General features: G+C 33.3%; 3 protein-coding genes across 6 annotated transcripts in view; 1 reads left to right on the plus strand and 2 right to left on the minus strand.

The window, feature by feature from the left end:
• Positions 1-17721, plus strand: part of LOC113404470 (endoplasmic reticulum chaperone BiP) — a 60157-nt gene that overhangs the window by 3472 nt on the left and 38964 nt on the right. The window contains exons 7-10 of one of the 4 annotated variants that reach the window (XM_026645370.2): positions 185-278; positions 3711-3813; positions 4182-5811; positions 5934-6694. In XM_026645370.2, coding sequence (XP_026501155.2) covers positions 185-278; positions 3711-3813; positions 4182-5811; positions 5934-6152 — 2046 coding nt within the window. In that variant the 3' untranslated portion in view covers positions 6153-6694. Of the gene's footprint in view, positions 1-184; positions 279-1236; positions 1464-2985; positions 3142-3670; positions 3814-4181; positions 5812-5933; positions 6695-17721 lie in introns of those variants that run through there. The other 3 variants (XM_026645367.2, XM_064220917.1, XM_026645369.2) reach the window with 3 other exon arrangements.
• LOC113404471 (adenylate kinase 8-like) lies at positions 6579-13556 on the minus strand. The gene is made up of 11 exons (XM_026645372.2): positions 13405-13556; positions 12484-12619; positions 11771-11856; positions 11594-11699; positions 10494-10678; positions 9965-10178; positions 9521-9645; positions 9073-9164; positions 8251-8401; positions 7029-7116; positions 6579-6829 (listed from the first exon to the last, which is right to left on the minus strand). The coding sequence occupies exons 1-11, from the start codon at positions 13495-13497 to the stop codon at positions 6723-6725; spliced, it is 1383 nt and encodes a 460-aa protein (XP_026501157.2). The 5' UTR covers positions 13498-13556; the 3' UTR covers positions 6579-6722.
• Positions 15844-17674, minus strand: LOC113404427 (uncharacterized protein). Its single transcript, XM_026645311.2, has one exon. It carries the CDS (start codon positions 17594-17596, stop codon positions 15875-15877), a length of 1722 nt encoding a protein of 573 aa, XP_026501096.2. The 5' UTR covers positions 17597-17674; the 3' UTR covers positions 15844-15874.

Consider the following 17721-nt stretch of genomic DNA (forward strand, 5'->3'; position numbering starts at 1 on the left):
TATTTTTTATTCAAATGTAAAACAGGAGACTGTACATAATTACTGAGTATTTGACTGCGTTTCTATAAATACAGTGTTTTTATGTAACTCATATTTTCACCTGTTTTGAATGTTAATAATTGCCCTTAAGATTTGACACAATTTTTCCAATCTGTCATTAACCTCGTTGTTATTCCCGTAAAAGGTGTCTGGTGAGTATGCAATGATTTCTCGTAGTGGGGACGAAAACGAGATGGAATCCATCCTCATGGAGACGCTCACATGCATGCGAAGAGCTGGTACGTTATCCTTTTTTTCTTATACATATTACATAACCTGGTACCCTCTGGGTAGGTTACCCTCTCAGTAATCATGTAATATTTTATCGCCGAACAGTAATACTTGGTCAATACCAACAATTTTTTGAAGAGTTTGAAGGGTGAGAGACATATCATCTTAGTTCCCAAGATTGGTGACACATTCGTGATGGATGGATTTGAAGGATGGTAGATAATTCTTACACCGCCAATGTCTATGGACGGTGGTGATCATTTACCATCGTCATAAAAAAAAAAACCTAATGGATCACATGATACTATGTGATCACCTCTTGCTAGGGAAAGCCATTGGAAAAGGGCCTTAGAAAGAAAGGAAAATATATTAAATGTTATTTACATAGTTTTAAGTTAAATTATAATATTATTTTCTTCGGTCGGTTATTTCAATAGTAATTAATATTATAAGTGCAAATTCATTATTATAATTCTACAAAAATGAGCTTTCTGGAGTCTTCAATTATATTCGTCCGCCTACTGTAAAAAAATATTCTCATATTAATGGGTTTTTGTTGTGCCACCATGATCATGATCATTTCGCCGATGTTGCGGGCTCTTCTTTCTCTTATTGGAATGTTGACATATTTTTAACAAAGAAGTAATTTTTACGCCAATATATTTACAGCAATATTACCTATATTGTTAATTTTGATGTATCAGGAAAAATGCGGATATTTTTGCGCCGAAAATACATTTAAATCTCATTTTAAACAATAGAATATAATGCCTATTAAATATCCTATAAATAACATGAAGTTGGTATTTATTGATGGAGAAAATCTGTCTTTTTAGTAGAATCTACATTCCAAACTCCTAAATAAACTATGAGTGTTTGTATAGTTTTAAAAACTACAGCATAAAATATTTGCAAGATTATATTTGGATTAAATGTATTATTGCTAACGAATTGTTTTAATTTTAGGTGCTGATTGCATCATCACATACTTCGCTCCACTCATCTTGAACCTTATATCGAAGAAACAATAAAATATCTATGTCACAAAAATAAGTATAAGTGGGTGGTCTTTAGTATAATTTATATGGTGCCTATATTTATAATAGATTATATGTACAATTTTTACGATTTGGGGTTTAATAAGTACACATACTGTTGTAAATTTGATTAAAGTTTTAATAAAAAATAAAAAACTTACTTTTTTGGTTTTCTTTACAATTTTTGTATCATACAAGTGCCTCAAAATCAGATTGTTTTTAAATGAGATTTGATAAGAGCTTAGCAATTCAGAGAGAGAGCATCCTGGGTACTATTCTTCACCACAATCTTTTGAATTGTTGTTTTTATTATTAAATTATTTATCGGTCTTTTGAACCGATTTCAAAAAGGAGGTTGTATCTTTGACGTTTTTTTTATTCGAGTATTTATTAGTTAATTGCATCATTTCAATTTTGTGCATAAACAAGTTTTACATGAAACATAAAGCAACTCTCGAAAAAAGATATATTTTGATTGTAAACACTATAATTAAATTAGACTTCAGCAACCCTAAAAAGCAATTTAAATTATTTTTAGCTCGGTTAATATATAAAATATCGGTATCAACATTATTTTACCGGTGGTTAGTTTTTTCATTTTATTTAATCATGTGAAATTACGATTCAACAGTACTTGTAAAGTATCTCCTTTAATAAACTATATTTAAATTTAGATTGATATAATAATTACCGTTGCTGGAAATCATAACCGTCTTTACCATACCAACATGGGGCACGTGCCCAGGGCCCTCATCCTGAGAGCGCCCCGAAGAAGCAACAACTTCCTTCACACGTTTGTGCTCACGTTGATGTATATATTCGAAAGTGATATATTTGTAAGAAATAACTAAAATATTTATCAAAAATATTTATTAAATAGCCATAAGATTGTACAACCAATCAGATTCCTACGAATTTACGAAAATTACCGCACCGTTTATTGGAAACTATACTTAAGGCCTGGCCATATGCAAATTATTGGTACATGGTAGTAAATATCTATCAAAAGGGTCTCAAATTCATGGGTGCCCAAGGGTCCCAACATAGCTTGAGACGGCTCTGCTGGCAATTGAGTATAAATTAACAAATGTAAATTAATTATTATATTTAAATTCCTTTTTTTTTAATTTAAATCTAGGACGGAACAACAACGGGGTTCTAATAGTTCCTACCTTTTTGAGAAGATGCCATTATGAACGAGAAATGTTATCTCCTTATCACTTCCTTCAAACCGCCGTAACCTTAGTAAAAATGATGTAGATAATTATGAAGTAAAAATAACTTAAAAATTAACTTTAAAAATTGTTTAATAATACTGTAAGTATTGCATTGTATTTTGAAATAAAAAGCAAACATCTTTTTGTAGTTCGTTTTATTTTAAAATGATATGTTTATTAATTTAATAATATTTCATATGATATGAAATTTTCTGAGAAGTTGCATATGCTGGTTATTGCAACATTTCAAATCTTACGCCAAAAGCCGATCGTATTTTTTCGAGTACTTTCGAGTATATTGAGTCGTCATCGAAAGAATTTCTCTACCAGTGATTCACGTGGGCCAATAAAATTTCGACAAATCGGTAAACTTCTTCCAATCGCGTGTAAGCTTTTAATACGTCATCATGCCACTGGCCAATAGGATAAGCACACGATTTACACTAGCGCTAAATAATTACGGCGGCGGCGTGGACAAATTCAGTTTCTGTCGAACATCGGAAAAGAGAACAACTTTGCGTATAGTGTACAACTAAAATTTTAATAAGTGTCTTTTAAGTGTGATTTTACATATCCGTGATTAGTAATTTACATTGCAAATCTTCGAATTATTCAAGGTAATTATAAATATATTGAGTTGCGATTCATGTTAAGCTTATTTTCCACGAAATAACTATAACTTTCAAGTTAGATTTGACATTTAAGTTTTCGTGAAATTGGTTATTTAGTTCTTACAAATTAATGTATATTGATAGTAACTCATTCATAATACAAAAAATAGTAAATTTGGTCAAATTAAACAAATATTTGTATACTCAATACCGATTTGCGTTCGTGGAATATTCTCGACTCTACGTTTAGTGGGCCGGCGCGGTGGCCCACATACTGATCGTACCGTTAAGATGAACCCGTTATACCCATTGACACTTTCTAATAACTCTAGAACTACAGTCCTATTTCGAATCGTCATCACTTTGTCGTCCTTAACAATGACGTGTCTCATTTAGTGTCAAATTACGTGTCCTTGGCGAGATTATTGAACTCTGGATCTTAACCGAAATAGATCTCTTATATTAAGTCTATTCGTAAACTTGAAACGATTAAACTTTCCAATACGGAAAATTTTCATTTTAAATTATATTTCAGTCTAAACATTGCATGGTGAAAATGCGGTGGAGTCTGCTAGCTTTGGCGTGTGTGCTCGCGGCGGTGTGCGCCGACGAGAAGAAGGAGAAAGATAAGGACATCGGTACCGTCATCGGTATCGACTTGGGTACCACGTACTCTTGGTAAGTTGAATTTGTAGTATTCATTTTTCATTAAAATTTTATCCTTTTTAAATGAGTAGACCTATTTGCTTTAGCCCTTTAAAATATACATTTTAAATTTAAATTTATCTTATAAAATGATAATATAAAATTTCAATTCAGATTAGCAAATGTATTAAATTATATATAGATAAATATAAAAGTTTCACTTTTTAAGAGCTATGATTTTCATAGGATATGGATACAATATGTTTTAAAAAGTTATTTTTTTAAATTTATGAATCATATTGAATCATTAAGTTATTTGTGTTTACTTTAATGAAATACTTATTAGAACTTCTACCAAATAGATTACTGTCACCTAAGGATATATATTTGTTTGTCCACAGTGTTGGTGTATACAAAAATGGACGTGTAGAAATTATCGCCAATGACCAGGGTAACCGAATCACTCCATCCTATGTAGCATTCACTGCAGAGGGTGAACGTCTTATTGGTGATGCTGCCAAAAATCAGCTGACTACTAACCCTGAGAACACAGTGTTTGATGCCAAACGTCTTATTGGTCGTGAATGGAGTGACACAACTGTTCAGCATGATGTCAAATTCTTCCCCTTCAAGGTGGTAGAGAAGAACAGCAAGCCCCATGTTTCAGTTAAGACTGCACAAGGAGACAAGATCTTTGCTCCAGAAGAAGTTTCCGCCATGGTGCTTGTAAAGATGAAGGAAACTGCTGAAGCTTATCTTGGTAAAAAGGTTACCCATGCTGTCGTCACTGTTCCCGCCTACTTCAACGACGCTCAGCGTCAAGCCACCAAAGATGCTGGTGTCATCGCTGGTCTTAATGTCATGAGAATTATCAACGAACCTACCGCCGCTGCTATTGCTTATGGTCTTGACAAAAAGGAAGGTGAAAAGAATGTCCTCGTCTTTGATTTGGGTGGTGGTACTTTTGATGTGTCTCTTCTTACTATTGACAATGGTGTATTTGAAGTAGTAGCAACTAATGGTGATACTCACTTGGGTGGTGAAGACTTTGACCAGAGAGTTATGGAACATTTCATTAAACTGTACAAAAAGAAGAAGGGTAAGGATATCAGAAAGGATAACCGTGCTGTCCAGAAATTGCGTCGTGAAGTTGAGAAGGCTAAGAGAGCTTTGTCATCCAGCCACCAAGTCAAGATCGAAATTGAATCCTTCTTCGAAGGTGATGATTTCTCTGAGACTCTTACCAGAGCTAAGTTCGAAGAATTGAACATGGACCTTTTCAGATCTACTCTTAAACCTGTACAAAAGGTATTGGAAGATGCAGATATGAACAAGAAAGATGTTGATGAAATTGTATTGGTTGGTGGTTCTACTCGTATCCCTAAGGTTCAACAGCTTGTCAAGGAGTTCTTCAACGGTAAAGAACCATCCCGAGGTATCAACCCCGACGAAGCCGTTGCTTACGGTGCTGCTGTCCAAGCCGGTGTCCTCAGTGGTGAACAAGATACCGATGCTATTGTCCTTCTCGACGTCAACCCTCTTACCATGGGTATCGAGACTGTCGGAGGTGTGATGACTAAGCTGATCCCTCGTAACACTGTCATTCCTACAAAGAAATCTCAGATCTTCTCTACCGCCAGTGATAACCAGCACACAGTAACAATCCAAGTGTATGAGGGTGAACGTCCAATGACCAAGGACAACCACTTGCTTGGAAAGTTCGATCTGACTGGTATCCCACCAGCACCAAGAGGCATTCCACAAATCGAAGTCACATTCGAGATTGATGCTAATGGTATACTCCAAGTATCAGCTGAAGACAAAGGTACAGGAAACAGGGAAAAGATTGTCATCACTAACGATCAGAACAGACTCACACCAGAAGATATTGAAAGGATGATCAAAGACGCCGAGAAGTTTGCTGATGATGACAAAAAGTTGAAGGAGCGAGTTGAGTCCAGAAACGAACTCGAGAGTTACGCATACTCAATCAAGAACCAGCTTCAGGACAAAGAAAAACTCGGCGCCAAGGTTGGTATTTTTTTTTAAATCATACAACTTTTTAAACGGACATCTATGCAAAACAAACTTAAATGTAAACGCAATGGTGTGTTTTAAATAAAGAGGTTTAATTTTTATTTTTTTTGTTAAAGGTTTCTGATGATGATAAATCTAAAATGGAAGAAGCTATCGACGCTGCAATCAAATGGCTCGAAGACAATCAAGACGTTGATTCAGAAGAATACAAAAAACAGAAGAAGTCTCTTGAAGATGTTGTCCAGCCCATCATAGCGAAACTCTACCAAGGGCAAGGCGGCGTGCCCCCACAGGGCGCGGGCGGCGAGGACGACGAGTTCAAGGACGAGTTGTAACATGACAGACTGAATACAAGTGACCGTAGCCAAATGTGATCTCCGTAAAGGTCACTACAGATTAGGTACATTGTAAGAATGTGTATGGTGTACATAAACTGTAAAGATGAACGGATACAAAGTGTTTTAGCCGGTGTTGTGTATATTTATTAGTGTGACGAATGCATGAGATGTGCGGTGGTCGGCAGGTCTGAACCTCGCCGAATGCTCGTTACTAATAGTTGGCCGCCGCGCATGTGTGACTGGTTGGTGTGTTAATGTGTAAATTGATGCATTTTTTATTTGTAAAGAAATCAGTCGCGTTCGCGTGAAGTCTGTTTCTCTTAAGTTCAGCCTTCGTGTTCGCCAGAGACCACGACGAATCTTTAGTCTCGGGTCACTCGGAGACTACCTCAATGTTTGATGATTGTTCATTCCTGAATGTAATTGTTTTGAGACTGCTGAATTGTTAGGTCTTAATTAGCAGATAATATTATAATTATGTAGTTATAATTTTCGGTCGAAGTACGGAGGAGTACATAAATAAAAAATATTTCTATGAAGTTATGTATTTTATTTCTTTCCAAAAATTTAATAAGCTAATTCGTCAGCGCGTACGTTTCGCAGCTGTGAGCAACATTCGATGTTAACTGTCGGCGATGAAATTATGGCTGCTTGCATTTTCACTTGAACTTGATCTGCTTAATTAAAAAAGTCAAAAAACGTTTTTTCAATATTGAACAAAATTATAATATATTTTTTTAGTTAACTTCTTACATATTATTACAACGAAGTCAATCATTATTTGTATCCTAATTATACTTAATCTTAAACAGTATTCTCATAGATATTTATAAAGTAAGTGTGATAACAGTTAAAAATGTCGAAGTATATTACCTACTGATTTATTGCCATCTATTTCAACAGCTGTAATGCCAGCAGCGGCTCTGAGTTCAGCCAGATTTTCCGTAAAATAAGCATCTAACTGTAAAATTAAAAATATATATTTGAGAAGATAAAATTCATGAGCACACCCGGTTAACGATAATTAAAGTGGGCGGTTCCTAGATAATCATTAATTATCAAAATCGTTTCCGCAATCATTTATTTCATATAGTTCGTTCAAAAAGACTAGTAATTTCGCAAAATATACCTACTTTATACATATATTCACTGAGATTATTTAATATTATTCTATCATCACAAAAACATAATGGAATCTTGTGTAAACTGTGAAGGATTATTAACAGTTTGCGTACTAAATATATAGGTAATTAGATATACGTGTTCGCGTTACGTTTTAGAAGGTATTTTTAAATCAAACGCCCAAGTGGTTATGATAAGCCATTTTAATAACTGATAACGGCAATAAATATTTTAAAAAATTAAATTAACTACAAACAAATAAGTACCTTATTACCACAGGAATACGCCCCTCGCCATCCAAAATTAATGATGCGAATAGATACGAAGAAAATGTATAGTTATGTAAATTATTCAAAATAAAGGTATCCTCGAAAGTATTCTCTCTCTTAAACAAATCCTAAAGGGTCTTCCTGGTGAATATAATTAGAACATTTTAAAAGTAGTCTTTTGAAATATTTTACTATTAACTGCTAAGCCGAATTTGTAGAGATCGCGCGCATGGTAATGAATGCTATTGACCCAGGTGAGTCGTGCACTTGTGCGTACTACCGTTTGCCAAAAGCAAAATTTTAACACGTTTGATGACGAACGCGCTAAGCGAGTCGAGTTTACCGTACGGCAGTGCTAACAATGTGCGCAACACGAGTTCATAATTTACTATTCGCCGATACCTACGATTCCTTCTCAGAATTTTATACATAACTAAATTTTGTCCGTGAATAGTATTTCATATTGTACTCTACGGATTTGGAGAAATCGTGTAGATATGTGTTGTCATAACATAAAATTTATAGCTGATATCACATAATGAAAATACAAAGATCTCAATAATGCGGGAAACTTGTATGTAGCACCTATTTGGCTTCAATTTATTAATTTTAAATCATATAAAAATACCTTTTTCACTGTAGTAATATGATATTAAATAAATGACGCGACCTTTGTAATGAGATATTATAACTGTAAATTTAACCTCAGCATCTATCAGTTTCTCGAGGTCAGGCTGCAGGGCCAGCACCCTCGGCCCAGAGCCCCGTTGTGCCTCCCGCCCCGTGCACCAGTCCACTCCCCGTGACAATGTGCGTGTCTTACATACGTCCCAGTCCGTATTTAGGAATATAATGCTGTTAGAATAGTAATGAAAATTTATTTATCGGGCGAGATTGTTGGTTTTAGTGACCTAAATAATAAAACTACAATGAGTAAACTATTTGAAAGGCAATTGGAGGTTGTAGAAAAAAGTAAGCGAAGTTGTTGGCTGTAATTTTGTTGTTGAAATTTACAGACTTTCACTTCGAAAGTAATAATAGTTGATTCATTTCAGATAGCATTAAGTAGACTATCTTCAGGTGAAAGTTACAAGAGTAATCAAGTATCTGTTAGAAATATGTCTAGCCATTAAAATAAGTAGCAATAGTCTATGGTATGGGAAAATCTTAATATTTTTGATTATTTGGTAGAGTAATAGGTACATATACTTAATTATTTGTCAATACGTCAAAAGGCTACAAGGGTCTATTCGGAAAAGCTTAACAGTAATTGCTACAAAATTATATATTTGTATAATCAATAAGAGATAAACAAGACTAAAGATTAATTATAATTATTATTATAATCATACAAATATTTATGCGTATTTAAATTTAAGGAAGTAGGTAATCAAATTGTTTAAGCTTACTTTTACGAAACAATAACTTTAAAATGATTACTTTTAGTCCTTGAAATTGCATTGACTCGATTATCTATTCACACTGTTTATGAAAATAGACTGATTAGTTTCAACGACAAATAATACCGATTTGGAGGAGTAGGCATTCGGTCCAACTGTTCGAAATCTTCACCAGTCTCAGGATATCCGGTCAGGATCCAGCCGTGTTCAATACAATCCTAAAAATGTTAAGATCTTTTTAGGTGTTGTTTAATACCAGTACTATTAAATATTGCCATTAGTCACTTCTTAAAAACATTTCTTTTTTGCATACTTTTTGTTGACCAGTAGTCCAGTTTTTAAAACAGATGAGCAACACATTTCGAGGAGACCTACATATATCGAATCAAATTCCGTCACATTTATTTCCACCGACGCGAATTGGAGAAGTGTGGTGGAATTATCTTCCGAGGTTCGCAAGAGGAGAGACTTCAATTTTAATCCCTTTTTATTTGGATTATGTATCTGTTTTATTTTATACTCTTAAACTAACATTTGACGTATTTATTTTTTTACTACTACACTCTAAAATCACCTTTTGAGCTATACGTCGTTTAACTATTTCCGATTTCAGTCCAACGCTAACACCAAACTTTCGTAACTTTTCACCAATTTCATCGTTCCTCAATTCTGCTTGCTTGAAAAATTCTTCAAAGTGCACTACATGAAAAGACTATATTTGTTTATAAGTACCATTAAGTAGAGTACTATTTTGACAATTAGATAAAAAAAAACGTTCATAACATCTGGTCCCTTGTACGCCGCCGTCCAAACGACTTAAGATGTTATGTATCCTCGTGCCTGTTCTTACACTGACCTACAAAACTTCATCCTACCTGGAACACACGAATACCACGTGAATACTGTTTGAAATATAAATAACTGAATGGGTTTTAACTTGCCTGCACAAAGTCCTACCACAACTTAGTTAAAATACTATATTATTTTGACACGTGAAATGTAAAACAAAGTTTTTTACAGTAAACAATATCAAAATGCTTAGCGGCTGCGCTCGCTTGCACTTTCCGGCCGGAGCCCCGGGGGCCGATAAGGACGACGCGGTACACGCCTGGCGCGCCCCACACGTGCAGCCCGCGGCCCGGGCCCTGCGCGCCGGCCGTCGCCGCGCTGATAGCTTTCGAACATTTCGTTACTATCTTCTCTGGACTATCGTCTGATTCGATGTACACCTCCTGTTAACGACATTCAATTTGGCGCGAGTACCTGTTACATTATTTAGAAGACGTAGATAAGCTTAAGAAAGGTTGAAAGATGCATTTATTTTAGCAGCCGCAGGAAGCTTTAGGCTATTAGGATTAGGTAGAATAACTTGTTCTCTTGTTGTTCAACTGATTACAAGGTCCTGTAGAGAACTCCTCCCGCTGATATAGGTAAGTATAAAGCGCAATAGTCGAACTAATTTTATTTAACCAACTTACGCCGTTTCTATACATATTAGGTATACTTATTGTTATTTATCATTAGACCCATTTGTTCTTCATACAAACCTTTAGTGTAGCTTTGTAAGCCAACTTTAGCCCTTCAAAGTCTTGTTGGAAGAAGGACCGTGCAGGGGTGCGAGTGTCCACTGCTTTAGAAGCTGGTGGTGGTGGTGGAGTGAGGACCAGAGTGACACTAGGCAGAATCCCGTCTTGTTGTAGACATCGTGCTTCTTGTAATGTGCAGGGATGGTCTTAGAAAGTTAAGAAAAATCATCAAATTATACTAAATTGACTTATTTATTCACTAAGATAGCGCGAAGGGTGACTTTAACTTACATGTATTTAATTGATAGTTTAAATATACATTTATGCTTACCAATTGCTCAATATTTCAATATATCAGGTATTGTATATTATTACAAGTTGCCCATCACAACTTCGTATGGGTGAAATTAGTTACTTTTTATTACAAAAATATTTGAACCTAATCGCGTTAAAAGATTTTTTCTAAATAATTCAGGGACTCATTCAAACCCAAAAAAATCATTAAAATAGCACCATGGACCAGTCGCTTAAGAATTCAGTCTCACTCATACTTACAGACGAATTATATATTAATTACTAGTTGCCTGTCTCGACTTCGTACGGATAAAATTCATATATAGTTACACCACTGATTGCCTGCTCTTGTGACCGTCTATAGCCTATTCCAATGGAAGTAAGAAAAAAGATAAGCAAACCTTAGATTTACTTACTAAGAGTTTATGATTAATATATCTTTATTTATAATACAACACTATTACATTTAACTACTTATTTCCGCTTTAATTTTACTTCCAAAATTGCGATAACAGTTTCGTCGACGTTCAAAACGCCATTTTTTCGCAAATCCGTAGTAAATATCATAGATTAATCAAGCTCTCAGCCAACGATATCGCGTTAATTCGCTGTCAAATATTGTTTATTAAGCTTTTTCCTGTTATGGTTGGAATAGAGTATACGTCGCGAAATTTCAAGTCAATCGGACCAACAGATTCGAAGATCTTGAGATGAGTGATATTTCGCTTACATATGTTTAGATTATGTGTTTTGTACCACATGTACTAAAACTAATATACATTCAAATAAATGCATAAATTTATTTTAAAGTATTGAAATATTCGCACCAAACATTAGCCACCCAGCTTGTGGTACAGGATCCCTCGATGTCATCATTTTTGTCACTTCAGACAATAGAACAGGAGAAATGCATCCAGGCACGTACTTATCATGCTTAAAACGTGATAAAGTTCAAACGCTTATTCTATAAATCATTGAATTTATATTTTATCGATGAAATAAACCTTTTCGTAACGATCCATAACGCAGCGTCGTGTGATAACGAAGTATCCGTGATCTTTTATCATGTCTCTTGCCAATCTTTTCGTATCTATGAATATAATATTTAAAAACAATAAATATTCTATACTTATTAAAAGTAAGTAAATAATTTTAATTAATAAAAAATAAGGAAAATATATAACTTAATATTTTTTATTTTTAAATACATAATTACTTTTTTAAGACCCCTTTCCTTTCATTGCCAATGCCTTACCAACTGTGGGAGATAAAATATTATGCCCCAGGTGCCAGTAGTTATACTGTTTCACTCACTCTACAACCGGGAACACAACAATACTAAGTATTGCTGTTTGGCGGTAGAATATCCGATAAGTGGGTTTGTATCTACTCAGACAGACTTGCACAAAGCCCTACCAGTGACTGTAATAGGAATATGCAAAATCAATAAAAAAATAATAAAATTGTCTATGTCAAAATCTCATTATCTGTGATAAGTAGTGTAGTGTAGTTTATTTTTTATTTTAAACATTATAGGTCCATAATTTATTGGTTTTAAAGTAAAAGTGCTGCGGGCAGAGCCACGGAAAAAAATACGTAGATACCTATAGTATATTGGTATCTTATATGCAATAAGAAACTAGTAATTATAGTAATAGTAATATGGATGATGATATTATTTCTAAATATAATCATTACAACAATTTATACGATTTACCAATATGAAGTTCCGGCGATACAAGTAAGATGACTCTATCAACATTCTTGGAACTGTGGAGATGTCGACCGAGGAACACCTTCATGTGCTTGAGGTGGTCTTTTGGTAGATTTATTACCAAGTCTTGTACCATATCCTTTATTAAATATACATTACTTAATTAAACTTTATTATAGGGGTAAATGTAGAATATATGTTAAATAAATGATGTACTCCTGAATCAAAAATGTATTAGCTTAGCTGTATACAAATTACACGTACTATGGCAAAGCTTGTCAGGGCTATTTCAGTGAGCCCAGACACTTTACCCATAATCACAAAATAATTAATAGTATAAAACGTTTGTTGATATCGTATTGAAATAGTAATAGTTTCGTAAAAGCATGGTTTTAGATATAAAATAGTAGTAGGTAAGTATATGTCCTGCCTTCGGTTCACTAGTTTAGCCGTGAAAGGGTAACAATGACAGTTCTTTTCGCATTTATAATATAAGTATTTATAAGTATAGTTATTAAAATATATTTTCATGGTGAGCATGTTCGTCTTCGATTCGACTATAGTAAAGGTGCACGTACCGTATCATTGTTATTGCGTGTAGTAGTCTAAATCGAGAAAGATTACTTTAGGAACTTTTATTTAACGTCCCCTGTAAGTCCTTATAATTAATATAAAATAAAAGGTAATATTTAAATTGAAAATTTAATTATTTATTAATTTTAAATTCGTTTGGATGAAACTGTTTCTAATCAGTATTCAACCGACTGCGCCGTAATTTTGCACACATTTATGGTGCTGGTGATAACGTCTAATTTACAATATATCTGTAATCTATTTTATAATATATCCGTTTCAAGTAGGCACCCTTGATAAAATTTAAATTTATAACATATTGGTCATTTTCCATGTCATAGTCAAACTTACCTTAAAAAGCTTATAAATCCTGTATTTTTCCAAATAAGGAAGAAATGTTTCAGGCATTTCTAAAGGACGTTTGGTTGCATCAGTCTCAGTCATTTTATATAACACAGGGTCTAGTTCACCTTTTTTTACTAAAAAATATAGAAAGTTAAAATGGGTTTAGAGTCAAATGTAACGGCAAATGTGTCATTTAAAACATTGTCATAATGTTTTTTATTATTTTAAGTAACGGATTGAAAGGCCTGGTTCAACCGAAGCGTCGGAACTTACTTCTTGTAATAAACTAATTGAGGACACAATGATCACAGCCGTGTACTTGATGAAAAAACCTTATATAGAAAACCCAATAAATTTTCGTAAGTTTTAGATGGTTTTTTTTTCCATTATCTTGGTCACGGCACACTTTCTGTGGTACAAGTCTGCCAAAAAATGTCTACAGTGAATCAACAGAATACATAGGTACCTCATTTTAATTTGTATTGGAAATTTACATATAACTATTTAGGCCCAAAATTGTTAATCAAATGATGAATGAAACACTTTTTTATATAGGTTTAATAATATTCATTAAAATTGCACATATTGCTGATTGCGAGACGACTGCGAGATTTAGGAACACACATTAATTAATTGGCACCATACTTTAACGCCAGATAAAACAAAATAACAGAAAAAGAACAATACAAAGTAACTAAGCAGTTACAGTCAAGCAGTTATTAAAAAGAAATTACTAAATTTGAACAATCAGAACACTGCTTTGAAAAATACACAATTTGTGGAATAACAGTATTTTTATTTTATATCTCCGTTTAAATATTAAAAACCGCATTTTTTCATTTGATAAATGGCTAACATTGATACAAACATTCATCCCTTTTTTAATCTTCGTAGGTAATGAATTTTCTGAAACACATCTTTTACTAAGAAAATCTGCTTTTAAAACCGATTTTTATATTTCTTAGTTCGAATAAAGATAAATTAATTTTCAAACTTTCATTTCCAATTTCATTTTCTTGGATGAAGAATTTTAAAAAAATGCTATTATAGTCTTTTAATCATAAACAGAAGTCTTAATAATGATTTTCATATTTTTTAATTTCATAATTATATTTCACACAAATTTCGTCATAAGTTTCACCCTCTTATGCGATGAATTTTTGAAAAGCTTTCCCATCTATCTTAAACACATTAACATAAGCTTAAATAACTATTTCCATAATTTGTGGAATTTCTTTACAAATCCATAATTCATTGGGGGCTGAATTTTGAAAAAATATTTCGTTACTAACCTAACTTTCACTTAAATTTATTTTGTTTGATCAAGTGAAGTATGATTTGTTTTATGTAACTCACTAGCTTTTATCAGCTCACTACTCTGGTCATTGCATAAAGAAGAGGGTCGGATTAACGGAATTCAAAAAAATTACAGCCTATAACCATCTACCGACGATTCCGCGTCGATTGGTCACAATCGTACGTTCAGTATTCAGTATTTACGTGATTGACGGCTAGTGAAAAAAAAATCATCATATAGAGCTTAGATTATAAAACAAAAGCATTATAAATTGAGCAATTAGATATTGTCACTGGCATGCGCACAAGCGACGTGTGTGCTATTGTGTTTTTATTAGGCGTTCCGTTTCCAAATTAATAATTATGTATATTTAGTTATTTACCAACAGGAAGCAATAAAATTATTTGAATGCTACTAAATGTATGTTTTAATAAATAGTTAATGGCGTGGCCCAGGAATCGATTCCAGGACCTTAAGATCTTTAAGTAACCAATTTTCGTTGGTCTATACACTAATGGCTAGCTTATCTAAGACATAATACATAAACATTATTTATTTTACTATAAATTATTAATTAATTGAATTTAACGTATAAACCAAAAATATATTGAGCTATTTGTTTTAAAAGGTTTATTTCCCTAACCAACCTTTAGAACGAATGCAAACTAGCACAACTCGTAGAGTTTATCGACAGTACGACACACATGCCCGACATTCTTGAAATCATCTTTTATAGTGTGGTGTTGGTCTGGGCTGGAAGATTGCTGTTTCCTACTTTATGCAATTTTTAATAATAAAAATCTTCACATGGTTATTTTTTTTCTAGCTTTGTTGCTTTGTTTTGATGTGAGGGTGGAACCGAATACACACACAATTTTGATGCACTATGGCCTGCATTTTTAGTGCACAATTGTAGTTTATACTAGATAGTAAGTAAATAAACACTATCTTGTTATGATTATAAAATGAATATACATATTATTGTTCTTCTGCTCTGTCAGTGTATACTATGTGTGTGATGAAATAAATAATTAATAAAGTGTTTTCTCTCTTCAGTTAATACTTTCATAAGTAAAAATTATCCTGGCATAGAGCTTAGTTCCTCAGGTCATCATTATTGATTAATAAAGCTAAAAGTAAAACCATCATTTGTAATAAATAGTTTTATTAATTAAAATATTACTCGATGGTCAGTTGAGTATCATTAACATCTAATAATCGATCAATATCTGTGAGCCATGAAATTAGCCTATCTAAGTAACCACCATCTTGTTTATAGCTCAAGAGCAAGAGCTGCATGTGTCGGAATGCTGTTGGTTGCTGTAATAAATATTCTAATCTCTTATCTCTTATAGATAACAACCGTATGAAAACAATAGCAATTAATGTCCACTGTATTGGTTTAAACATTATGTTATTGGCCTTTAATTTAAATGTATTTACAAGCAACCGGATATCAGAGCTAATAGTTAACGTCAGTAGTCCAAGAGATTTGAGTAAATCCGGTAAAACCTTATTTAAATGTTGGCATACAATTCGTCGACGTAATGCATTCTGTGCATTTTTATCAACTAATGGTAATTGTGTCATATTCTCGTCTTCATTGATAAGATCTGTCTCAACATGCTCCACTTCTGGAACTACGGTATCTCCAGCGAAGAATGCTTTCACCTTTAATTGCATTTTCTTACTTTCTTCTTTCAAGATGGAGTAATCTGGTAATGGCTTTGTTTCTCTAGACAATGTTTGCGCATCATATCGTCTATCTTCTAATTCTAACATATTCAGCTTTCGACACAAAGTCTGATATTGATCATATGAATTTGAGGTGTAAAATATACTTTTTGAATAGTTGTTTAAGTAATCTTTAATACATTGACCCTTGTCAGCAACCAGTTGTTTCAACTTGTCTTCACCAAAAAGATATATCAATGTGTCTATAGTAAACCATTCGGCTAAACATTTTTCTACTTCAATCATTATAATGTTTATAGAAGGTTGTTTCTTCTGTGCTATCTGTTTTTTGATAGATGTATTTAAGTCATCAGTGAGAACACTGGATGTATTGGCAGGTGAATTTAATAGTATAGGATCTATTTTCTTCTCTGGTTTTTCTATTATATCACCAATTATATTTAAGGGATTTGGTGCAGATTTTTTTGTGGCGTTTACATCTGTAGTAATATTATTTTGGTTGATATTTAATTTTTCAACTTTCTGACTAACTTTTTGTAGGTCCCTGTCAATATTTAAAACATCTGCATCATTAGGATTCACTTGCACATTTTGGTTATTGTTATTTTTGTTTTGGTATACATTGATTTCATGTAGGGTAGCATTAGAGAAATCATTTATAGATGCAAAGGGTTTTGTCTCAGAGTTGAAATCAATTTTTTCTGTCAAGCTTAAATCTATTTCTTGTCCCAGACTTCCGGATGAATCTAATGGTAAGAGACAAAATTTAGGTATTTCTTCATAGTCTCTAAACCAAAGGGGACTTGTTAACATTTGTTTCTTAATATGCATTGCTGATTTATAACAAATATTACTACAAAAACTTTTTCTTGCTGTAATATCATACACTTTATTCGTTTTAACCGATATTCGGTATTTTTGTTTAGGTATGTCTTTCTCAGACAATGTTCTCTGACACAGAGGATAACCACATAAATGTAATATAGATCGTTCTTCGATCACGTCATCGAAGTGACTTTGATTGATATCAAACAAACTTTTGAGAAAAAAGTCCTCATTTACACATTTTTCAAGTAGACTTTCGACTATAAATTGTGCTTTCGCATTACACTCTCTTTTCTTAATAATAGCTTGGCGTATTTGTTCTTTTGTCATTTCTTCAATTTTAGTCGGTTTTTTTAAACGTTTTTTCTCTAGCGTTTCCATGTTTACCTAATTATATTTTTCGATACTTCACAAATATATATTTTTAACAACAGTCGCAGCGGATGCAAAACAGATGACATTGACAGTAGTGTTGCATATCGATTGTCCACTATCGATAGACTATC

Source organism: Vanessa tameamea, chromosome 5 (assembly GCF_037043105.1).
Source record: "Vanessa tameamea isolate UH-Manoa-2023 chromosome 5, ilVanTame1 primary haplotype, whole genome shotgun sequence".
NCBI lineage: Eukaryota > Metazoa > Arthropoda > Insecta > Lepidoptera > Nymphalidae > Vanessa > Vanessa tameamea.

Excerpts from the sequence above, each read along its gene's own strand:
- LOC113404427 (XM_026645311.2), bottom strand. The coding sequence starts at position 17,596 with ATGGAAACGCTAGAGAAAAAACGTTTAAAAAAACCGACTAAAATTGAA.
- LOC113404471 (XM_026645372.2), bottom strand. The coding sequence starts at position 13,497 with ATGACTGAGACTGATGCAACCAAACGTCCTTTAGAAATGCCTGAAACA. Across the intron at positions 11,700-11,770 it reads TTATGGATCGTTACGAAAAG|CATGATAAGTACGTGCCTGG; the intron begins GTTTATTTCATC and ends TCACGTTTTAAG. Across the intron at positions 8,402-9,072 it reads ATGCCTACTCCTCCAAATCG|CATTATATTCCTAAATACGG; the intron begins GTATTATTTGTC and ends CTATTCTAACAG.